The 25,701-nt window shown below is 36.5% G+C and overlaps 1 protein-coding gene and 1 pseudogene across 1 annotated transcript; both read left to right on the top strand.

Annotated features, from left to right (window-relative positions):
- Positions 1–11,014: 11,014 nt before the first annotated feature.
- On the top strand, positions 11,015–24,889 carry ETFALPHA (electron transfer flavoprotein alpha). The gene is made up of 8 exons (XM_068628411.2): positions 11,015–11,404; positions 11,495–11,680; positions 12,188–12,399; positions 13,672–13,829; positions 23,378–23,533; positions 23,783–23,835; positions 24,164–24,304; positions 24,592–24,889. Exons 1-8 carry the CDS (start codon positions 11,321–11,323, stop codon positions 24,667–24,669), a joined length of 1,068 nt encoding a protein of 355 aa, XP_068484512.1. The 5' UTR covers positions 11,015–11,320; the 3' UTR covers positions 24,670–24,889.
- Positions 14,240–16,173, top strand: LOC150023223 (uncharacterized; annotated as a pseudogene).
- Positions 24,890–25,701: the final 812 nt, after the last annotated feature.

The raw sequence follows: 25,701 nt of genomic DNA, 5'->3' as shown, positions 1-25,701 counted from the left end.
GGCTTCAGCGCAGTCACCATGTGGTGCATCGCCACTTCGGGACTTAGGTTTCGTATGTCTAACGCTGTTTTGCTGAATCTGTTCATGAAGGCCCTCAAGGTCTCCGACTTCTCTTGCCGAATATTCACTAAGGCGATCGAGGTGAGGTGGTGTGGTCGGCTGGTAGTGAACTGTGCTCCAAACTTAGCCGCAAGCGTGTCGAAGCAATCTATAGATTGAGCTGGCAGTCGAGTAAACCAGCTCAAGGCTGCCCCCTTAAGTGAGGTGGGGAATATTCGGCACCACAACGCGTCTTCCGCGGTATGCAAGCCGACCTGTGTCAGGTACGCATTTACATGCTCATCCGGATCCGTGGACCCATCATACTTGTCCAACGTGGGGTTGTTCCAGGTTCCCGGCAAGGGGACTTCAAGGATGGTTTCAGTGAAGGGGCTTCTTCTAGGCGTCGTGTTTAGCGCATTATTTGAGGTCGGCCTTACGTTTTCTTGATACGAGCTCCCGGCCTCATGTGTATCCGTGTTCGCATGATCTCTTGAGGGGATATTATCCATAGCTTCCGGTATTTCCGGCTTCTTAGCAAGCTTTTCTTTCATCTGAGCATTCTTCTTCCTCAAAGCTTCCATTTCCTGCTGCATCTTCAAGATTAACGTCATAGGGTCTGGACGGCTGGTTTCTTCTTGTGCATTCCTATCGTTACCCGTCATGTTCCTCGTAGTCACCATGCGGATAATTCGTGGGATTAGTCTTCTCGGCCCCACGGTGGGCGCCAAAATGTTCCTACAGGATCTGACCCTGCAGAACACTTCTTCTGATGATGTCTTGTGTTGTTCTTCTCGTCTTGTCGGTCTTCCGGTTGGTCTTCTTCCAGCTGGATCTTCGGCTTGGACACGATGGGGGGAGTACCTGCGAAGACACTCCGACGATCAAGTCAGACCGAGAGCTAAGTACCAGAAGAGTGGGGAGTGAATAGTTACCTTGGGTGATGTGCCTCTTCTGCTATTTATACTGCTCTAGGTGGGCTATGGCCGCTGTGGGCCTGCTTTAGGGTCCAAACGAAGGCCCAATTGAGTCTTAACCGTGCTTATCATTTAAGTTGGGTTGTTTATGCTTAATTACGCGTTTAGCTTCGCCTGTTGTCGTCTAGTCGGTTTTGTCGTCTATCCGGTCTAGTCGGCCTTACGGCCATCTAGTAGTACAAAAGCATTTAACATGCGGATTTTAGAAGTTGGAGATGGTCTTATAAGAAATTCAACAAAGGTGAGAAATGGTTAGAAATTCTTACAAGATCTCTTAAGAAAAAATTATTTAACATTAATATGTTTGTTTCTTTCGTGCAGGATGTGGTTCTTAGACAATTTTATATTTGAATTATTGTCACAAAAAGGGAAAGTAGCTTATTTCCTGCTTAAAACCAACAAATTCAAGAATTATATGTAACCATACAATTAGTTATTGCCATAAATTCAACTTTTAAAGTAGATAAAGCTACATTGGGTTGCTTTTTAATTACCATAAATTTGTACAAATTCCTATTATAAAAACATAATCATATGTGCTTCTTTTATCATTAGGATCCCTAATATAGTCATTGTTCTGAAGCCAATTAATTTTGAACTTTCATCTTTCTTATAAAATAGACAATAGTCAGTTGTACCTTACAAGTATCTAATAATGCATTTGCAGCCAAGAGATGCTTTTCATTTGGACTCTCCATGAACCTACTGAAAACGTAAGAAATTTCAAAATGAGCTTTTATTTATAGATTTGTAAGGACGAGGGAACGAAATGTTCACTGTTAGATTCATTTCAATCCAATGGGTCACAACGTTTGATGGCAACCGTCTAGCCTCGAAACTTTCGACCAAAAAGATAGGTGAAGATTGAGCTTTAATGAAGAGTTTGTATAGACATTTTCTTCTTCTTAGCCTTGTAAGAATTGTATAGAGTAGTTAGGAAGTTTGGTCCTTGTATTTTAGGACAAAGTAGAGAATGATGTAAATAGAAAAGAAAGTAAAATGTAAAATAGTAAAAGAGGGGTGCGAATAGAAATGTAGGCAAGGAAGGTACGAGGCTCAACATGTCTTCTCCTCAATGGAGAGGATTTGCACCAATAAGGTGGTGACACTTGTCACACTCTCATTTGAGAGGTTTTGATAGACTTTCTCCTATAAAAAGGAGTCTCTTGTACATGTATTTTCAACTTGGAATTAGTAATGAAATGTTGCCAATTTTTGGCCATTCTACTTGTTCTTAAGTTCTCCCTATGTTAGTCTCCTTTAAGACTTGGCCTAGACTCTTTCCTAGTGAGTTGGCCTCACCTCTCACTCTCATAAATTCCTAACTCCACTTCAATCCATGGAAACTCCTCTTTAGTTTCTTTAATGCTCCCGCTCCTCCTTCATCATCCATCCAAAGAAGAAATTACAAAGATCACTACTAGAAGAAGAATGTTTTTCTATCAACTCTTGCACTCGAATTGACATGGTCAGGTGGACTGTTAGATCTCTTGATCAAATAAAGTGAAACTCGAACGTCATATGTCTCATCAGTAACACAGTGCATTTAATGCGTAACAATCACTTCGAAGTACCAAACAGTCACATCTAGACTCTTTTGAATAATGTTTTATCGTGTCTGGAGGCAAATGTACCGGTCGAAGCCGAATGAGCCACGTCACTCGACATCAGTGACCGACCGACCGAGTGGCTAACTACATTAATGAGCAAAAAAAGGATAAGTATGATAACATCCTACAAATCAGAGTAACACCCCTATAAATCCAGACTGCACCCCGATAAATTCGGGAGCTATGAGATAAATAAGATAAGACTGTTTATTGAAGATACATGCCAAATATGGAGCATGAATAAAGTAGCCCACTACTAAACACTATAAATAAGCCTTCTACACAAGAGTAAGGTACGCTTTTATCAATACATAACACACTTATATAAAGCACTTACTTAATCATTGGAGAACCTTTCACAGGTTAACTCTTGGCCGAGCACCAAGGAGTGAGCACATGAAGAGTAGAGGAGCACAAGAGGAACGAAGGAGGAACAATCGAGCATGAAGGAGCGAGTACAAGAAGAACGAAAGAGGAGCGACCGAGAGATCAAAAACAATTGTTACAACCAATTCCAAGTATTATCTATACCCTATCAGTCTATACAAGTACAAAATATAATAAATATTATTTGGTGAAAATAATTATATATTATTTAAGTAAATGATATCAACAATATTTCCATTTTACAGCTATAAAACAAATATTTTTCTAATATTGTGAAAAGTCGACAAATAACAAAAAATTGTAATTATATTATAATTTAGTTTTAAATTTTTTTCAATAAATATCAGTTGTATCTTATATTATTTGGTGTTTTTATAGTATTATTATCTTACATACAAACTATATAATCATATTTTACACTTAATTATTTTAAAATACTAATTAAAAATTTTAAGTGTTTAATTATTGCCTTAATAAGTTTCTACAATATAAAATTTTAGTATTTTAATCTTTCTTTATGTCTTGACAAGAATGTAGTAAACAAAGTATGATATGTGTTAACTCACAACGAGAAATTTTGTTTATCCCATTCTCATTTAAAAAGATTGAGCAAAGATCAAAACAATAATATTTTATAAAAAAAATAAAAAAAAACATTTAGAAAAAGAAGAAAATGAAAAGTATATTAAGAAAATCACTATTCTATTTAAACCTTAAATTATACTCATATATGAAATTTCTATAACTCAATTTTAACTTAGGTAGATTATTTTTTTTTTCACTATGCTAAATTTGTTTGTCTAAAAATTTACCTAATTATATTTTAAAGGTGTTTATTTTAGGGATGACAAGGTGGGTCGGTTTTGATGGCCAACTTATGAGCCCGCCATCATTTAGACGGGACAATCAACCTTTTGAACCCGTAAGCTCATATTAACCCGATCAGCCTAACTCGTCATTCTGACCACGTGCTGGTGGATCGACCTTCTTTGTTTTTGACACTCTTAAAGAGGAATCTCATGCTTTTAGAATTAAAATTGGTGATGATTAATATTTTTCTATAGAACATTAATTACATTAAATTCTTTATACATCATTTGATTCATTAAAGTACTTTTGATATTTTCTTTATTTTGTTAGGCATTAACCCTTAATTGATTAGAATATTAAAATTTGATCCAATTTTATGACTCTTCCTTCCATTTTTGTTGTCCAAAAAAATGATATCAATGACTACAACGAAATAAATAGATACAAAACAGAAAAAAATTGGAATTTTTTTTGAAAAGTGGTGAGCTGGTCCTTCAACCCACACTATGACGGACGAGTTACCAATTTCAGTCTGTATAACCTTGACGGGATAACTTGTCCTTTCTGCATACATAGTGAAAGATAACGTTGCACCATGAGTAAGGGTGCCCACATAGACAAAATGTTTCCCTGCTGTTAGTGCCTAAGATGGTGCCCTGTTGGCAGGTGGTTGTTTTGTTGTTATTTTATGCTCTCGTTAGAGATAAGATTCTTTTCTGTTGTAGCACCTCTAGAGAAGACACCCATAAATATAATGTTTTTCTGTTACATATGCTTTCGATTGAGATTGGATTCTCATGATAGAAAGTTGTTACAAGAGATACACTATAAAAGAGGGCTTGAGACCCAAGTAAAGGGACGTTGTTTCTAAGTCTGAAACGAATTACTTCTTCAATTTAAGTAAGATCTTACTGATTTGATCGTCGGAGTGTGATCAACAATTAGGGCCCCCTCTATTTCAATAGAGCCACGTTCCAGTACAACAAGACGTAGAACAGATTCCAAAGGAGACAGACCGGAGTTAGAGCTTGTCACCAGAGTCAACCGTGAGAAAGTTAATCACTGAGAACAATAACATTCTTAGAATCATCGTATCGGTCGTCGTCAACAAGGATGCCATGGAAGTATGCCGTTTGGCAAAGCCCTTGGTTAAATCTCTCTTTGTCAATGTGAAGGAGGAATGATTGATAATGCTCTAATTCGTCTTCCAAGACTTTATGCTTGGTCATCAACTCCTCGTGCGCCTTGGTCGCTTCAGTTCAACCTTGTTCACAAAGTTGCATCTCGGCCTCCAATGTGGCATTCCAAGCCCTTACGCTGTCAAGATCAACCTTGACTCGATGCGACTCCTCTTCCAGGGCACCCATCGCCTCTAGGGTCGCCTTTAGGGAACTTTATGACTTGGCCATCTCCACCTTCATTTTTTTCCATGGCAGCAACTGAGTCCTTTTGTACCTCAGTCCCAAGCGCCTGACCAAGGACGAGCGACCTGATCATCATCTCCACCATTGAGAACACCATGTCTTCGACATGTGCAACAATGATGATATCTTCTTCCTCGGGGTACATGTTGCACGCTCCGAGCAAGATGAAGTCTCTCGTGTAACAGGGAGGACAACCCAACTTCCAGTGATGGTTGGGGAGTAGTACGAAAAGGAGATTGCTCGGATCTCCCCCTCTTTTTCGACTTCCTCAGTCGTTTGTCACCACTTGAAGGTGGCACCAAGTCAATGATGGGCCTGAACGAACCCCCACCAACCATTTCGAGCGATCCCTTCTATTGCTTGGTGACGTAGTTATTTCAACATGTTAGCAACATCAGGGTCGGTCTGCGTCATTACTCCTACAAACAAACAAAAAATTAAGCACGGTCAACAAAGTGAATAAAATACTAACAATTTAAACGCTACATATCGAAAAAATTCACTCAATCACTAGTGCAAAAAGAAGAAAAGGATACACTTTATTTAGTGCGGCTTTGCGCTACCCGCTTTCGTAAAAAACGCGGTGGCATTTTTGAAATTATTTTGATTTACGAATGCGGTTATTTGAATAGCTGCATTCGTAAATCGAAGCACTTGATTTACGAATGCGGCTATTTGTATAACCGCATTCGTAAATCAAAGCGCTTGATTTACGAATGCGGTTATTTGAATAACCGCATTCGTAAATCAAAATTTTTTGATTTACGAATGCGGTTTTACCTTTAACCGCATTCGTAAATCCTTTTTTACCCTAAATTTTGAAGCGCGCCACACACAATTTCAAACTTTATTTCTCGTCTTTGCCTTCGTTTCGCGTTCGCACTCTGAGTTCGTCTCCTTCTGCTGCATCTGCATTCCATTTGTGCAATGTAAGTTTCTTGAACTCTCTTTCTTCCTCTTCATCTTCACAAATATATGCATAAATGTTTTTCGTTTTTCTTATATATGTTTTTTTCCTTGCATTGGTGGTCTCGAAGCACTGTTTCGTTGGCTGACATTCGTTTTTCTTACATTGTTTGGTTTCTCGCATTGCTCAATACTCTTTCATTGTCTTCGTGGTTTCTTGTGGATTTTTTGGTTTGCTTCGTTGCTGTTTCCCTGTTCGCCGTCGCTTCTGCTGCCGCCACCGCTGTTGGCGCTCCCATGACTCTTCATCAACGTTGGCTTCACACAAGATTGACGATGTTTTAAAATTTTTATTTTTTTTAATGATTTGGCATATACAAGTGCGGTTAAAGCAAATAACCGCACTTGTAAATGGTATTTATAAATGCGGCTATATAGCCGCATTTATATTTCTTGATTTACAAGTGCGTGTTGGTCAAATGCGGCTATAAAGCCGCATTTATAAATTCGAAATAGCCGCATTTGTTTTATGTTTTTGCACTAGTGAATGGTGGGGCGATTGGTATACAACCAAAATTCTCTGAGTAAGGAGTCTATTCAGAAGTTGGTCAAATACATGAAAAATCTCTTTATCTAGAGGGGTCATGGATGATATTGGCCACGACTTATAGGGGGTGGGCGATCGAGTCTAGTGAAAAGGAAACTTTTGGCTTACCCTCGAAATCATAAAAATAGGGCTTGTCATCTGGCTCAATAAATTTTTTGAAAAATCTATCTTTACAATTTTTGTACGAAGAAGTATAGGGTGCAAAAAGAATGCTACTCGAACAACTAGACAAAGAAAGTCAGCCCACGGGTGGGCCGACCGAGAATTGTAATAAAACAAAAAAAGGTTGTAGGGACGACCTCAGACCAAAAACATCGTAGATAAGCCTAAAGGCTTGGAGGGCCACCCACGAGTTAGGATGAAGTTGTGTGGGAGCTACATTGAGGATCCTAAGGACACCCATTGTGAATTCATCAAAAGGCAAAGTCACATGCAAACCAGTAAAAAGACAGGTATATACATGGAAAAAGTTCTAAGGACCATTTTCTTGATCGTGACAGACCCGATCGATATGACTACAACTATCGATTGCAATCATGTCCGGTGAGGAGTCATGTTTTAACTTTGAAACTCTAGAAATGAATCCATCCATGGCAGATGAACCACGAAAATTGGTCGAAATATCAAGGACGCGTGGGTCAACCCATCATAACTAGAATGACGAGGCGATCGACTAGCAAGGTCGACCGCCTGACTCAAACAAGCCACATTCCTAACCTCATTAGGGTTGGATTCTGTTCATTCAGAATACGTAGATCATGAAGGAATGCGCAGAGACTCAGAAGAAGCCATCACTAACCTCTTGAAGACAAGATTGGAAACTCAATACGAAGCTCGACACTTGAAAATTCCTCTTGCACTCAGACTCGGAGCAAGCAAGTGAAAACGTAAGAAATTTCAAAATGAGCTTCTATTTGTAGTTTTTAAGGACGAGGGAACGAAACGTTCACCGTTAAATTCATTTAAATCCAATAGGTCAGAATGTTTGTTGGCAACCGTCTAGCCTCGAAACTTTCGACCAAAAAGATAGGCGAAAATCGAGTTTTAATGAAGAGTTTGTAGAGTCTTTTTCTTCTTCTTAGCCTTGTAAAAAACGTATAGAGTAGTTAGGAAGTTTGGTCCTTGTATTTTAGGCCAAAGTAGAGAACAATATAAATAGAAAAGAAATTAAAATGTAAAATAGTAAAAGAGGGGTGAAAATAGAAATGTAGGCAAGGAAGGCATGAGACTCCATATGTCTTCTCCTTAACGGAGAGGATTTGCACCAATAAGGTGGTGACACTTGTCACACTTTCATTTGAGAGGTTTTGAGAGACTTTCTCCTATAAAAAGGAGTCTCTTATATATGTATTTTCAACTTGGAATTAGTAATGAAATGCTGCCTATTTTTGGCCATTATACTTGTTTTTAAGTTCTCCCTAGGTTAGTCTCCTTCAAGACTTAGCCTAGACTCTTTCCTAGTGAGTTGGCCCCAGCCACCTCTCACTCTCACAAATTTCTAACTCCACTTCAATCCACGGAAACTCCTATTTAGTTTCTTTAATTCTCCCGCTCCTCCTTTGTCATCCATCCAAAGAAGAAATTACAAAGATCACTACTAGAAGAAGAGTGTTTTTCTATCAACGTTTGCCCTCAAATCGACATAGTCAAGTGGACTGTTAGATCTCTTGATCAAATAAAGTGAAACTCGAACGATGTGTTGAATGACACATGTCTCATATCTGACACAATGCATTTAATGCGTAACAGTCACTTCATACCTCGAAGTACCAAGCAAGCACATCTTGACTCTTCTGAATAATGTTTCATCGAGCCTGGGGTCAAAATGTACAGGTTGAAGCCGAACGAGCCACGTCACTCGACATTGCTGACCCGACCGATTGGGTGACTAACTACATTAAATAGCAAAACAAAGGATAAGTATGATAACATCCTACAAATCAAAGTAACACCCCTATAAATTCGGACTGCACCCCGATAAATTCGGGAGCTATGAGATAAATAAGATAAGACTGTTTTATTGAAGATACACGCCAAATATGGGGCATGAATAAAGTAGCCCACTACTAAACACTATAAATAAGCCTTCTACAGAAGAATAAGGTACGCTTTTATCAATACATAATACATTTATACAGAGCACTTACTTAATTGTTAGAGAACCTTTCACAGGTTAACTCCTAACTGAGCACCAAGGAGTGAGCACATGAAGAGTGGAGGAGCACAAGAGGAACGAAGGAGGAACGACCGAGCATGAAGGAGCGAGTACAAGAAGAACGAAAGAGGAGCGACCGAGGGATCAAAGACAATTGTTACAACCAATTCCAAGTACTATCTAAACCCTATCAGCGTATACAAGTAAAAAATAAATAGTTATTATTTGGTGAAAATAATTTTATATTATTTAAGTAAAGGATCTCAACAATATTTCCATTTTACAACTATAAAAAAAATATTTTTCTAATATTGTGAAAAACCGACAAATAAAAAAAATGTAATTATATTATAATTTAATTTTTAAATTTTTTCAATAAATATCAGTCGTATCTTATATGATTAGTCGTATCTTATATGATTTTTGTTTTTATAGTATTATTATCTTACATACAAACTATATAATCATATTTTACACTTAATTATTTTAAAATACTAATTAAAATTTTGAAGTGTTGAATTATTGCCTTAATAAGTTTCTACAATATAAAAATTTTAGTATTTTAAATTTTTTTCATGCCTTGACAAGAAAGTAGTAAACAAAGTATAAAGTATGATATGTGTTAACTCAACGTCAAATTTTCGTTTATCACATTCTCATTTAAAAAGATTGTGTAAAGATCAAAACAATAATATTTTATACAAGAAAAAAAAATACATTTAGAAAAATAAAAACTGAAAAGTATATTAAGAAAATCACAATTGTATTTAAACCTTAAATTATGAAATTTCTATAAATCAATTTTAACTTAGGTAGATTATTATTATTTTTTATTTCACTATGCTAAATTTGTTTGTCTAAAAATTTACCTAATTATATTTTAAAGGTGTTTATTTTAGGGATGACAAGGTGGGTCGGATTTGACGGACCAACTTACGAGCCCACCATCATTTAGGCGGAGTAGTCAACCTTTTGAACCCGTCAGTCCGTGTTAACTCGATCAGCCTAATTTGTCATTCTGACCACATGCTGGTGGATCGACCTTCTTTTGTTTTTGACACTCTTAAAGAGGTATCTCATGCTTTTAAAAGTGGTGAGTTGGTTCGCCAACCCTATGACGGACGAGTTACCAATTTCAATCCGTATAACCTTGACGGATAACCCGTCCTTTCTACTTTTGGCAAACCAGAGCCAGGTCAAAATATATTGGACTAACCAATTTTGTTACCCCTAATTTATTTAGAAATTTATCTAATTATAAATATGAATAATATCTAACTTTTTAAATTATGAAGAAAGATTACAATATATATTTACACATTAAGTTTGTTTATGTTCTCATCCTTATTTTTATTTTAAATTATTAAAATACTTTTAATTGATTAAGTATAATAAAAAATTACATTAACTTTTAATTAATCCTTAATTTATAATTTTTATAAAGATGTTTTTGATTATTTTTTATTTTTCTACAATTATTTGACGCTTATTCGATATTTATATAACTATAATTTTTTTAAAAAAGAGAACTTTTTATTTATTTTTTATTTAAATTAATTAATATTTAAAAGTAGAGATCGGATACTCTTTAGTTTTGGACATGAGATGGAGATGGGAAAGTCATCCCTAACCCTTAATCTCAACTTAAAAAAAAAGTACGATTGAACCTAAAATTCATGAGCTATTACTTTCTGCACGATATTATTGCACCCGATTCTAGCGTAAAAGACGAAAATGTCTTAAAAAAATAGGTGCATATAAAAATACCTTATGAATTCTTTCTCTGGAATATGTGTTTTGGAACGAATTTTTTATATTACGAATTTTTTTTATTCGGTATAGGCTTTTCATTTTTATTTTTAGATTTTTATTTTCAGAACAAGATAATTTCTCTTATGGATCTCATTTTCTAGAATGTATTATTTTTAATTTCGGATTTTTTTTCCAGAATAAAATTTTGATTTTTTTTCGAATTTTTATTTCTAAACTTAATAACCTCTTTCGAATTTATTTTTCTGAAATATATTTTTATTTTCGGAATAAAGAAATTTTTTGGAAATTAAAAAAATATTTTGAGTGGAGGTTAAAAATGATTGCCTGTACGAAGCATTTGCCAAATTCATTTTCTTCACCACCCTCTCTGTTAGGCAACGTTTTCCCTACCCCAACCAAAGGGCGAGAACCTCCATTCCTCAAGCACATTGCATGCTACCAGTTATTGAACAAACATTTTAAAACACAACAACACGTCAGCACCATCCTTATACTTATCATCATCATCATCTTCATCGTCATCATCATCTTACAACTCTCCCACCTCAACACGACACCGTTTCTTTCCCTTCACCATCAGCCGCAACCCAAAGCAATTGTCAGCGCCACCCGCACCCTTCCGTTAAGAATCAATGGCCACTCGCGCCTTGCTCGGAGTGATCAAGAAACGCGCCGTTTCGTGCCCCGCATTCGCTGGCCACTCCATTTTTCGACACGTAACGATTCATCCCCCAAAAAAAGAAAGCTATTTTGGTTCATTTCTTCTTCTGTGTGTTATGCTATTCACTGTGGTGGTGGTGTTGTAGGGTAGCACGCTCGTTGTGGCGGAACACGAAGGTGGCGTTCTCAAACCCCCTTCTCTCTCTGCACTTGCCGCTGCCACGTGTCTTCCCGACCCTGACTCTTCCGTTGCGGTGCTCTTGGCCGGTTCCGGTCCTTCTCTTCATCAAGCTGCTTCGCACGCTGCTTCGTCCTACCCTTCGATCTCCAAGGTAACCCAAACGTTCATTTAAAAAAAAAAAAATGTAATTATGATTTTTTTTATTCAAATTAATTCTTAAAGTAACTACCAGCTCCAAGTGGTTCTAAGTTAACCAATGGTTTCGATTACAAGTTTTTCTTTTTGTTTGAAAGTAAAAAAAAAATACAACTGTTTTAAAGAGAGTTTTGCAGTCAACAATGGTTTTAATTAAATTGGACAAGTTTGCCTGTGAAAGAAAGATATTAGTGATTATAAAGAAAAGAATGAATCCATGGGTTTATATATTTAAGGGGTGTTCGGGAAAACTTATTTTTTAGATTATGAAGGGCTGTTTGGATGAGCTTTTCCCTGTTAAAACTTTTAGGACAATAAAATATAAAGAAAAAATAAATTAACTTCTTATGCATAAGCTAATTTTAGGGTTTTGTGGGTTATGTTTGTGAAGATATGTATTGGAAAGGAAGATTGAATTTCAGGATTTTTGATGGTTGGTGTGGGTGTGCTGCTTGTGGTGTAGGTGCTCGTGGCAGATTCTGATAAATTCAAGAACCCTCTGGCAGAGCCTTGGGCTAAACTAGTTCATTTGGTTCAGCAGAGTGGTGGTTACTCTCACATATTTGCTGCTGCAAATTCTTTTGGGAAAAATGTAATGCCACGGGCCGCTGCTCTTTTAGATGTTTCTCCAATTACCGATGTTACTGGAATTTCTGATTCCAATACTTTTGTTAGGTATGATATTCTGTGTTTTCTTTTTTGTGTTTTAATAACTGGAACCTGGTTGTTTGCTGCAAATTGTGATGCTGGTCACCTACTATGAAATCTATCATGGATGGGTTGGGTTGTACTGCTAGCTTTTATCTTGTACTTTTTGGTAGCATGAAATTGTTGTTTTTATTGTGTAAATTCCATGCTATTGGTTGTTTGCTAGTTAACCAAGATTCCCTGTTTGGTATTGTCATTGTGCGAGTTATTGACTGTTTAAGCTATTGTAATGATGGGGCCATGCTACTGCTATTCTAGCCTTTGCCATGCATTACTCATGTTCATATCATGGATTTCATGGAAGATCTCCCTGATTTTGGACTGTATCTAAAAAGAAACCTCTGTACCATCTAGTCCACTCCAATGTACATCTGGCTTCTAAACTTTTAAGGCTTTTAAAGTAATGATAAAATTACCACAGATGCATCATATTCTTAATCTTCACTACTGTTTAATATTATGAATTATTGGAAAGATTATTTGCGCAACAATATTAAAAATCTCAGCCTGGAAAGATTAACTTTTGGTGCCTTAGCTATGAACCTCAGCATGTTTCACTTCATCCCAGTTTTAGTATGGTCAGCTTTTCTTCTGCTCAGTAATCAATGCTGTTGATAGTTTTCTCATTCTTTCTTTTTTTATGATTATAAAAACATTTTGTAAACAAAGCATTGACTGCTTAGAGATCTTATCTTATACTAAGTTGAAGTCCAGAGAGAGAGTAGACAACTGAAAAACCTGTATTATCTTGGGACTTTTGAATTCTGGGAAGGTATTGCAATCAGAGCATGTATGCTATAGATAACTTCTGGCTCTGGATAATAAGACATCATAATAGATATGAACTAGTGATAATCCGACTCGTAGGTGGTACTGAAGTGATACATTATGGATGGTGGTTCATATATAGGGAATTTTTTTCTGCGCTTTCTTAAGGCTACCTAAATAAAGAGTAGAAAAAGTGAACAAATGAAGGTTCCTTCTTTTTCTGAAATGGACCTCTACTGCAATTATCTTAGTTTTAGAAATTTAAAATAAATGAGTTTGCATGTGGTAAGGCATGTTTATAGTTGAAGAGATAGGTATGCATCTTTTTTTCCTTTTTGTGGTTTTTGCAGCTGATTGTGCAGCACCCCTATTGTATTTGAGCAATTCATTATGATCCTGCTTCTATTTCTAGTATGAATACATGATGGGTTCTTTGTCTAACTAAATGTGAGACTGTGATTTCTTGTATAGGCCAATATATGCTGGAAATGCACTTTGTACTGTTCGATATACTGGTGCCAATCCTTGTATATTAACAATTAGATCCACATCTTTTCCTGTTCCTCAAAACTCAGTTGACTCTAATAAGGCTTCAATATCTCAGGTTGACCTTTCAACCTTGGACGAAGGTTTGTTATTTTGTTTCTGGTGCATGGACTTTTTATTTTGTGGAAAATTGAAAGAGAAAAAAAGTACACTTTTGTTGTGAATAGGGGATTATTATGATAAAAATATCCTGATATATTGTAGTTATTAGGAAAATTATCCCTAGAATCTACACATTCATTTCAGTTGATTTTATTTCCTTTTTTAGGAGAGTGTGATTGTTATAAATAGAGGAGTTGAGAATGTAATTATCATGATTTTAATTAATAAAATATTTCTCTCCTCTCTTGCATTATTAAAGTTAGCATCAGAGCTCTTGATCTTGGGGTATCTGTTTTTGTTGCCACCGCCACAATCATGCTTCGTTGTCTTCATAGATCTTAATAATCTTCAAAATGGGTCATTACCGGTTTGATGGCCAAAATTATTTGCAATGGAGCTAGTACCTAAGGAGGATTCTAGAAAGACAATCAAGGAGGACCAAGGTTAAATACCCTCTTTTTGAGATTTGAGATAATGAAGATTCATTGATCATGATTTGGATGTAACATTCCATGGTCCCCTAGATAAATTGAAATTGTTCTATTCTTCTGCTATAAAGAAATTTGGGATGACCTAAATAACATCTTTTTAATGAAAAAGGATTTTTCTGCTTGTTATGACAATTAAAATAGACTATTTAATACCAAACAAGGTTCTCTCTCATTATCAGAATATTACAAATTGTTGAATGAGTTGTGGATCGAACTAGATAAGTACCGAAATTTGAAGATACGCAAAGGAGATGTTGTCGTACATGTTGTTGAAGCCATTGAAAGATGAAGAAGAATCTTTAAATATCTATGTTGAAGCCATTGTCGTACAAGCTTTGCCATGACAATAGGAAAAAGGTGTTGAATCGATTGTTTACCATTTGGTCAAAAGTTATAGCTCATAGTCAGAGTGCAACTCTTTGTACAAAAGTGCATAACAATCCAAGCACCATGATTTAATTATGACTTGGCCCACCTGGGACAATTGATGTCATTTGCAAAATCTGACATTCAACAATTATCCCACTAGGAATCAAACTTTCGATTGTGACTTGGTCCACTTGGGCCTTCATCGTGAGACAACTAATGCAACCTGCAACAATCTCTCCCTTAACATATGTTCTACTGGGAATCAAACTTATGACCTTAGCTTTGACACCAATTGTTAGATCGAGCGTTACCACTTGATCAAAAGTTATAGTTCATAGTCAGAGTGCAACTTTTTCTACTTAAGATTCAATTGTGACTTGACTCACTTGACCAATGCCACGGGACAATCGAGGCCACTTGCAACAAAGAAGTCATTATGGGATCTAACACTGAAGGTTAATGGATCAAACATTGGAGGAAAGCCTACTACAAAAGGCAACCATGGAGAATACTACTCATACTGTAAATGATCTAGGCATACTAAAGAAACTTGCTTTAAACTCCTGCGAGAGACAAAGTACTAGAATGCATCGGAAACAACAAAGGAACCTCACAAAAATGGACAAGCAATACTATCTCAAAACACAAAGAAACAAATCAACCCAGTGTTCCTTCTCAACTAGATCTTGATATGAAAGCCTATAGGAAGGAACTTGATCGTCTCAGAACAACAATCAAATCAATGAGTAAGTCTTTTGGATTGTGTACCTTGTCCATAGAGGTAAGAGTTCATTCAATACAGTTGGACATGTATCTCATGATGTTTGGATTCTTGATTTAGGAGTAACATATCGTATGACTCCGTTCCTATGTTTTTTAATTCATATGTTAAAATGAATAAAGAACAATTCATCACAGTTACAAATGGCGATAGTATACCTATAAGTGGATCTGGGAATATAATGTTAGAATCATCAATTGAATTAAAGGATGTTTTATATGTCCCACAACTGGTCAATAGTGTTATCTTTATACAAAAACTTACGAAAGACTTGAATTGTTCAATAACGTTTCTCTCCTTTTATTGCATCTTTTATGACCTTGCCATGAGGAAGATGGTTTTAATTGCCAAGGTACAAAGTGAGTTGTATGTGTTGGAGTCCAAGGACCCCAAAACAAGTGAACTCATAAGACAAAGAGCAACAACAAAAACATTGGCAAATTCTGAAATATGGCTTCCTCATAGACGATTTGGACATCCCTCATTTAGTCTTATCAAATCTTCGTTCTTTCGTCGGTTTACCAAAGAATCTGCTGAGTCTTTCAAATGTGATATTTGTTAATTGTCAAAGCATTGTCGTACATCATATCCCAGTAGCAATAAAAAGAGTAATTTTCCTTTTGATTTAATTTACTTTAATTTTGAAGCAAGAACAATTGTTTGACTCAGAGGTGTGAAATCTTGAAGGTAACAGTGACGAGGTAAGTGTTACTCAAAATTTACCAATTACATTGAGAAAGGAAAAAAGATTGTGTTAAATATCCTGTATCTGATTATGTTTGCACCGACAATCACTTTAATAAACATCGAAGCTTTATTATTATCATTGATGCCATTAAGATTCATATCTCAATTCAAAAAGCCATGAGAAGGAATCATTGGACTCAAGCCATGAGAGAGGAGATGGATGCATTTGAAAGAAACTCAACATATGAGATTATTGACAAACCAAAAGATAAAAGAGTCGTAGGGTGCAAATGGGTTAGTAGACATGTATAGAGCTAGAGTGGTTGTAAAGGGGTACACTCAAACTTATGGAATTGACTATGAGGAGACTTTTTCTCCTATAGTAGAGAAGATGAACACAATTCAAGTTGTTTTTGCTCTAGCTGCTTATTTTGGATGAGACTTGCACCAATTGAATGTCAAGAATATCTTTCTTCATGGAGCTTTAGAAGTGTACTTGGAGATTCTTCCCGAATTTGAAACTGATAGTGGAAGGAATAACATAAGCCTCATAAAGAAGATCCTATATGGTCTTAAACAATCTCCAAGAGTATGGTTTGGGAGATTTACAAAAGCCATAACTTCCTTAGAATACAAGCAAATTCAAGGAGATTCATATTGTATTCATAAAGCACTCCGTTACAAGTAAGCTTACACTATGATTGGTCTATTTGAATAACATGATTATTTTAGGAGAGAAAAACACATGTAATCAGGACAAAATTCTTCAATCCTTGAAGTCAAGCCCAAGAAAGGGATTAGTATTTTGGAAGAAAGACACTCTGACCTTGAAAGTATATATTGGTAGAAAATCTACCTTTGGGTACTATATTTTCTTGGGAGAAAGTTTGGTCACCTGGAGAAGCAATAGAAAATAAGATAAAATATCTCGTTCAAGTGTAGAATCTGAATTTCAAACCCTTGCTCAAGGTGTGTGTGAAGGATTGATAGGTTCCCAAAAAGAAAAACCAAGAGTCTCTCAAAGAACACAGTTAAAAGAAAGAATAACTCTATTTTTATTCCAACACTGTTACAAAACTCTCAAAAGAATTACAAAGGAAAATAGTTCCTTTCACACAGGTATTATCCTGTCAACACTTTACTCATACAAATCAGCTAACCTCTCCCATACCAGGTTGGTCTTTATTTAAAGACCCCATGTAACTAACTTACTAACCCCCTTATCCTTTATTTTTAAATTTACTTCTATGATACACCCTCCATATACGATACTTATTTTCTTGCCTAACATTACTCCCTTTTGTCAAAACAACCATGTCCTCAAGGTTGAAATCTGGAAATTGCTCCTTGATGGTTGCCACATTCTCCCATGTAGCAATATCTTTCCAGTTCTATTTAACAGCTCCATTTGACCATCCGTTTTTGGATGATACGCCGTGCTCATCCTCAGCGTCGTCCCCTGCAATTTGAATAATTCCTTCCAAAAAAGACTTAGAAGCGTTGAGTCTCTATCACTGACAATGGAAGCTAGAATGCCATGCAATCTCACCACCTCTTTAACAAACACCTGTGCGACTGATCTAGCTAAATACGGATGTTTAAAAGGAATGAAATGACCATACTTACTACCATCAAAATTGCATCCTTCTCGCATGATTTAGGAAGTCTAACAATGAAATCCATACTTATCTCTTCTCAAATTGCTTTTGGAATCGCAACGGTTGAAGCAATCCTTCGCTTGATACTTGTTCTGCTGGAACACCGCACAGGCATGGACATATTCAGTGATGGTCTTCTTCATGCCCATCCAATGCAAGGATTGAGTTATTCTTCTATAGGTGTGAAAAATTCCTAAATGTCCTCCCATAGGAGTAGTATGGTATTCCTAGAGTAGTTTGGGAATCCAACTCGAAGATGATGATAAGACCATCCTGCCCTTGTAATGGAGTCTTCCATTTTCCAGGGTATAATTCCTATGTGACTCTGGACTGATCCTTAGTTCCTCCATGATTTTCTTTAAAGTTAGATCTTGCTGATTCTCTGCTTCTACTAACTCAATGTCCCGCCAATAACGTTTGGATAGAACATTGATCTCCACAACCCCTTCATCTTCCTCCTCCAGTCTTCGTGATAACGCGTCTGCCACCTTATTAGATGCTCCCGTTTAGTACACAATGTCAAATTCATAACCCAACAATTTTGCTAACCAGTACTGTTGGTTCTGGGTGGTGATTCTTTGCTCCAGTAAGTACCTTAGACTCTTCTGATCCGTGTATACCGTAAATTTCCGTCCTAGCCGTAAGGCCTCCAATGTTGAATTGCTAATACCAAGGCCATTAATTCCTTCTCATATATAGACTTTGTCAGAGAAGTCTCTGCCAAAGCCTTGCTGGAAAAAGCAATAGGTTTTTTATTTTGGGACAACACCACTCCCAAACCTGTGCCTGAAGCATCGCATTCAATGCAAAAAGATTGGCTGAAATCTGGCATCATTAACACCGGAGCATTAGTGACCGCATTCTTTAACTGCTGCATGACTTTTGTACTCTCTTCCGTCCACGCAAAATTCCCCTTTTTCAACAACTATGTTAAAGGTCTCACCATTCTTCCATAGTTATAGATGAATTTTCTATAGTAACCCGTGAGGCTAAAAACCCTCTCAAAGCTTTCAAGGATTTGGGAGTTGCCATTGCATGATAACTGAAATCTTATGATCCATCTGAACTCCCTCTCCCGAAATTACATGCCCCAGATACCGTACTTCGTGTTTACCAAACTCATTTTTTGTGATTTGCGTAATTTGGTGCTGTTTGAGAGTTTTTAAAACCTGTTTCAAATGTGTAAAAAACCTGTTTCAAATGTGTAATATGCTCCTCCCACGTGCTGTTGTACATCAGAATATCATAAAAAAAACAACACAAACTTCCTCAAGTAAGAATGACGAATGTTATTCATGGTGCACTGAAAAGTAGCAGGTGCATTAGTTAGCCCAAACGGCATAACTAGCGATTCATAATGTCCATGGTGAGTACGAAAAACAGTCTTCTGTATGTCAGATTCATGCATACGAATCTGGTGATAGCTAGCCTGCTAATCCACCTTGGAGAAATAATGTGCCCTAAACAATTCGTCCAACAATTCCTCTATTACTGGAATCGGAAATTTATTCGGAATGGTTGCCTTATTCAAGGCCCTATAGTCCACACAAAACCTCCAACTGCCATCCTTCTCTTTGACTAGAATCACAAGGCTTGAATAAGGGTTGTTGCTGGGTCTGATTATCCCTGCCTTCAGCATTTCTTCAACCTGTTTCTCTATCTTTGTCTTCAGCAAATGTGGGTATCTATAAGGTCTCACATTAATTGGGATCTTATGATTAATCTCCCTGTTGGGTGGCAAATGTTTGGTTTCTTCAAAACCCCCCTCACATTCCTTCAAAACATCATTCAATTCTGTTGTCTGCTTCAAAGTTAGCCCAACGATCTCCTTGTCACTCCCAGGTTGATCTGTACTTGGCTGGTCAACACTCTCTGTTCCCCATATCAGGAACACCGCTTCGATCTCCTTATCCTTTTTTTAAAGCTTTAGGAGTCACCAAAGTCTAGATAACTTATGGTCTCTTCTAATTTGCACCTTTTGACCTTTAATGCAGAAATTCATTGTCAATGTTTTCCAATTGACTTTCACATTGCCCGAAGTTGCCAACCATGCTACTCCGAATATCACATCCACCCCTCGTAGCTCAAATAGGAAAAAGGCCTCCTTAAGCATATAATTTCCCAGGTTCACCTCCACATCTGGACAACACCCACTCACTCTTTTCTTATGGTCATCACCTAACCTCATGTTATACGATGGTGTGGGCTCAACTGGTAATCCCAATTGGCTAACCAACTCGGCAGATATGAAGTTGTGACTAGCCCCACTATTAATCAACACCAACGCTATTCTTCCTTTCACTTTCCCTTGTAACTTCATGGTGTTGGGTTGTGTTAGACCCCCAATAGAAAAAATGGATAAATTCATCTGTTGACACTCCCTCTCCTCTTCTTCATCCTCCAAACTCTCCTCAATCTGCCCCAGTATACCTTGATTTACCTCTGCAGGGACTCCCTCATCTTTTACGCAAATGATTGCCCGCAAATACTTTTCAGGACAACGGTGCCCTGGACCATATGCCCCTCCACAGTGGAAACATCTTCCCTCTTCCCTTCGTCGCACATATTCAGGATAGGGAAGGGTCCTAGACCCCTTGTTTCTTGAACCTTCTTTTGCAACTCCTCCTGATCGAACCTCTCTACTTGAGTTGAAGGACTTCTTTCTTGCATTGCTAGCCAAGCTAGACGAAACCTGCCCACTATTTCCCCTATACACTTCTGTGCGGGCTGTTATTCCCGTACCTCCTTGATAACGTCCATAGGAAGCGTTATTCCTATACCCATTGTTGCCCCCTTTTTCTTCCTTGAAGGATTCCTCCACATCCAGCGCAATTTCCATGGCTCTCATTAATTCCTTGGGATCATGGGGTCTAATTTGGTTCGAATCTTGGACTGTAACCCAACAAAGAAATATCCCAACAGCTGTTCATCTCCTGTTTGCGGTGCTTGTTCAAACTTCTGAATGTATTCATCTACTTTTGTACCCCTTTTTGTTGGGGGCATAACCGATGAAGACACATTTGATGGCGCGAGGATCTAACTTACCCCGATAAGGACTATGAACATGGACAAAAGCAGGACAACCAAAGACACGATTCTGAAGACTATTCAACATGGGAATAGAAGGATAGACTGTGGTCATAACCTGAATATCTAAAACCAAAGAGGGTAATCTATTAATCAAATAAGTGGCAGTCAGGACGGCTTCCCCCAGTAAGATCTAGGAACAAATGTTTGGAAAAGTAAAGCTCGAGTAACCCCAAGGAGATGACGATTTTTCCTATTAGCAACCCCATTTTGTTGAGGAGTGTCCACACAGGTTAATTCATGAACAACTTGGAAAGGTTTTGGTTCACATATTCTCTTCCATTATCAGAAAGCAATCTCTTAATTGGACTTTCAAATTGTGTTTGAATCATTCTGTAAAACTTTACAAATAAGTGAAAAACTTCAGACTTATCTTTCATGAGGAATATCCAAGTAACCCGAGTACAATCATCAATAAATGAAACAAACCATTTTGCACCCGAGATATTAGGAATAGGTGAAGGTCCCCATACATCTGAATAAATAAGATCAAAAGGTTTAGAACTTTTATTACCATTGGGAGGAAAAGTTGTCCGATGGTGTTTAGCAAACTGACAAACATCACAATGAAATGACTCAGCAGACACTTTTGTAAATAAAACAGGAAATAAGGACTTTAGGGTACTAAATGGAGGATGACCAAGACGTCTGTGTTGAAGCCATATTTGAGAGGATGACCAAGATTCACAACCTTGCTGAAGATTATAAGTGTGTGCCTGTAGTCTAGCACACTTTTACTTTCTTCATGCTGTAAATAATATAACCTGCCATGCTCTTTAGCAATTCCAATAGTCTTCCCCGTGGCAAGATCCTGAAAAACACAATGGGAAGGGAAAAATACCACTACACAATTTAAATCTTGGGTAATCTTTTGAATAGACAAGAGGTTATTGGATAGTTTGGGAACATGAAGCACATTTTTTAAAGGAAATGAAGGTTGAAGGTGAATGTTACCACGGCCATTAATGGGGGTAGTGGAACCATTAGCAACAGTAATATATGGGTTACCGGATAAAGCAGTGTAGGATGAAAAAGAAGAGGAATGAGGTGTCATATGATCAGTAGCACCAGAGTTTATAATCCAGATATTTTCAGTACTAGAAGCATTAAAGGATAAAAAACTAGTACTCTTACCACTCATAGTAAAGGAACAATAGCTAGATGGCTTACTAAGGGAGTCCATGAGAGCTCAAAACCAACTGAGTTTTTCAGATTGGCAAAATTTGATCTTGTTCACAAAAAAAAAATCTGCCGGAAAAATTTTTCGGTGGCGGTTTCCGGCGGCCGGCGGCAGTTTCCGGGGAGCAGTGGCAGTTCTGGCGAGCGGTGCAGTTTCCGGCGAGCGACGGAGGTTGTGGTCGGTGGTGGTGGTCGGCGACGGTCAATGGTGGTGGCAGTAACGGTCAATGGTGCAAGGTGGTGGTGGCGGTCAATGGAGAAAAGATAAGGAAAATAGAAAGTTGCAGCAATCAAGGCTCTCAAAAAAAAAAAAAATTGCAGCAATGAAGGCTGCCAAGGAAAATGATTATAGTAATGAAGGCTGTCAAGGAAAATATTACAGCAATGAAGACTGTCAAGGAAAATGATTACAACAATGAAGGCTGCTAAAAAAAATAGATCAAGCAGAGTCTCCCAGATCAGGAGCTCTGATACCAAGTGGAAAGAAATAGATGAAATATATTTCTGAGATATCTTACAAATGTGATTATAGTCTCTATTTATAGACGGTTTTACAACCTAATTAAGGAAAGAAATAATAGGCAATGAAAGCCAGAAATAATGGGTGTTTAAAGCTGTACAAATCAAATAAAATCAAATTACTAACAAATTTGTCCTAATAAATATAAAATGGAATCTGCACTTAATTATAACATAATTCTCCTGATTATGCAACACATCCAGTACAACATGAAAAAACCAAATATATTGAAATTGACAAGCAATTCATCGAAAATAGTCTTAATAGAGGTCTGAACCCATGTTCCTACATGACTTCAATTAGCAAGCATCTTCACTGAGGGACTTCCTCAGGGAAGATTAAAATCTTGTAGGCAAGTTGGGAATGGCCAATATTCATTCATCAACTTGAGGGAGAGTGTTGTGAATAGGGGATTACTAGGTTAAAATTATCCTAATATCTCTATAGTAATTGGGAAAAATGTCCCTAAAATCTACACATTCTTTTGAGCTGATTTTTATTTTCTTTTTTAGGAGTGTGGTTGTTATAAATAGAGAAGTTGAGAATGTAATTATATGGTTTATAATTAATAAAATATTTATTTTCTGTGTCTAATATAAATCCTGCTTGGATGCTTGAAGAGCAATAGGTTAACAATTCACATATAATTAGTCTCCCTCATTTACATCAATTTGATCGATTACTACCCTGTCAGACTTGGATACTTGAACCTCCATTATGATGAAAGAATTTTAAATTGTTCTCTTTCTTTGGGCAGATCTGGGCAAGTCTACATATGTATCTCAAACTGCTCAGGATAATGAACGACCAGATCTTGGGAATGCACGGATTGTAGTTACTGGTGGCCGAGCACTAAAGAGTGCTGAGAACTTTAAATTGATAGAAGATCTAGCCAAGAAACTTGGTGCTGCTGGTATTATTTCTATAAATGCTATTATGGGACTTATTTTAATGGCTAGAGACTTGTTATTTCTGTTTTTGCAGAATTCATGTGCTCCCTGATTTAAATTCCTAGGTTATTGATAGGATGGAAAATCTTAGTATCTAAATCCTTGTCTTCTTGAGACACTATGGCTGGTTCCATTGTCATCAGTTTTTACATTTTATTCTTTGTTATACGAATTAAGTAGAATCTGCTAACTTCGTTCTCACCCTTGCATAGTTGGTGCCACTCGTGCTGCCGTTGATGCAGGATATGTTGCTAATGATCTCCAGGTGACACCTTTACTTCCTTTCTAGATTACCATCCTACCACACATTCTTGCACATACAAAATCAAAGCTGAACGAGCAAAAAAGAATGAAGTCTCATATTCTTCTTTTTACAACCTTGGCTCCCCTAATTATGCTGCTAATGCAACAGAGACAGAATTTTAGATAGAGTTCACATACCAACTGAATGCATTGCAAGATGAACACACACTTTTTTGTCTTGTATATATGCATGTAATGGGCGTTGTATTGAATCTGAGTGAGCACTTTAACTTCTATTCATGGCATAATATAGTGTTCTCATGTCCATGTTTCCTTTGGAAATTTGATAGGTAGGGCAAACTGGAAAGATAGTTGCCCCTGAGCTCTATTTGGCTTTCGGTGTATCTGGAGCTATTCAGCACTTAGCAGGGATGAGGGATTCCAAAGTCATTGTTGCTGTGAACAATGATGCCGATGCTCCTATATTTCAGGTAATGCCTCTCTTTTAAAGGGATCAAGCTACTCTCCATTTCAAAGTAATTGACACTTGAGAAGTTTTACTCTGTTTCTAATTATTTCTTGCGTTAAAAAACATAAGACGTATGCAATGAATGAGAGAGGGCATTAATGGAGTGTAAAAACTAACATACTGAAATTTGGAGTATCTGATGACTTTCTTAAGCAAAATTTTAAATGAAAAGCAAACATTAAGATAGAGTATTTAAGTAGTGAACGAAAACCCTTTTGACTAATTTATGTGATGTGTGTTAAATTGCAGGTCGCCGATTATGGACTTGTTGGAGATCTGTTTGAGGTGATACCAGAGTTACTGGAGAAGCTTCCTGAGAAAAAGTAAAGTCCCACATGCATCTGTATATGTACTATATATGGTTGCAGAACGTATCATTCTTGGAACCTCAAAATTACATTTGTTCAAATAAGAAGAAAATGAGGTTTATACAAACAGTGCCAGATCACTTCACGCCTTTACATTGGACCAAAAGGAACATAAAATACACTTTAACTTTCACTTTTAGTTCAAAAAAATGTTATCCAAGTATCACGTATTAACTTTACTCAGGTCTATGAAGTCTTGATATGAATTTGAGAGAAAACAGAGTACAAAGAATTTCAAATTCTTTTTTTTTAAAATAAAATTTAAAGTTCTTTAATTTAAAGTAATTATTTTTTTATAAATTTTTAGAGATAATTTTGGTGGAGAATTTTTATTTTTTGATGAAAATAAATTGTTATAAATATATTTACATCAAAATAGAAGGCATAATTTCTAGAGATAATATTATATTCCGTATTTTTAGCAATTATGGTGATTTTGAAAAGTTAATTTTTTTAATCATCAATGTAATTAAGGGAGTTGGTGTAAGAGACAATGAGTTTATTTTAATCGTGACAAGTTTGAACTAATATACCTTAAACCTTAATTAAAGAGTTAAAGGTGAAATTACACTTGTATTGGGTTGAGCTCTTAAATTGTGTGTATGAAAATTGGATTGGGTAATACGTTAATAAGGTTAAAAAAATAAAAATAATATCAATTATAGGAACCATGGAATCAATAATCATATGATTCATTGATGTTATTTATTTACTGTATATATACTTTGATTTTGTTTTAAAAATAATCATTATTCTAAATTTTTAATTTATTTTTTTAAATCTTTAGAATATATATATATATATATATATATATATATATATATATATATATATATATATATATATACTATTCAACCTAATTACTTGACCAAATTAAGATCGGATTAGGTTGAAAAGAAGAAGATAAATCCAACTATATAACATGAAAGATAATAATAATAATTTAAGCTGACTATTATTTATTTATTGTTTAAGACACTTTTATTAAGTT

This window comes from Phaseolus vulgaris, chromosome 11 (assembly GCF_051622355.1).
Source record: "Phaseolus vulgaris cultivar YP4 chromosome 11, ASM5162235v1, whole genome shotgun sequence".
NCBI classification, from domain to species: Eukaryota; Viridiplantae; Streptophyta; class Magnoliopsida; order Fabales; family Fabaceae; genus Phaseolus; species Phaseolus vulgaris.
This window is presented reverse-complemented; position numbering and strand designations above follow the sequence as displayed.

Excerpts from the sequence above, each read along its gene's own strand:
- ETFALPHA (XM_068628411.2), top strand. The coding sequence starts at position 11,321 with ATGGCCACTCGCGCCTTGCTCGGAGTGATCAAGAAACGCGCCGTTTCG. Across the intron at positions 11,405-11,494 it reads GCCACTCCATTTTTCGACAC|GGTAGCACGCTCGTTGTGGC; the intron begins GTAACGATTCAT and ends GTGGTGTTGTAG. Across the intron at positions 13,830-23,377 it reads CCTTTCAACCTTGGACGAAG|ATCTGGGCAAGTCTACATAT; the intron begins GTTTGTTATTTT and ends TTCTTTGGGCAG.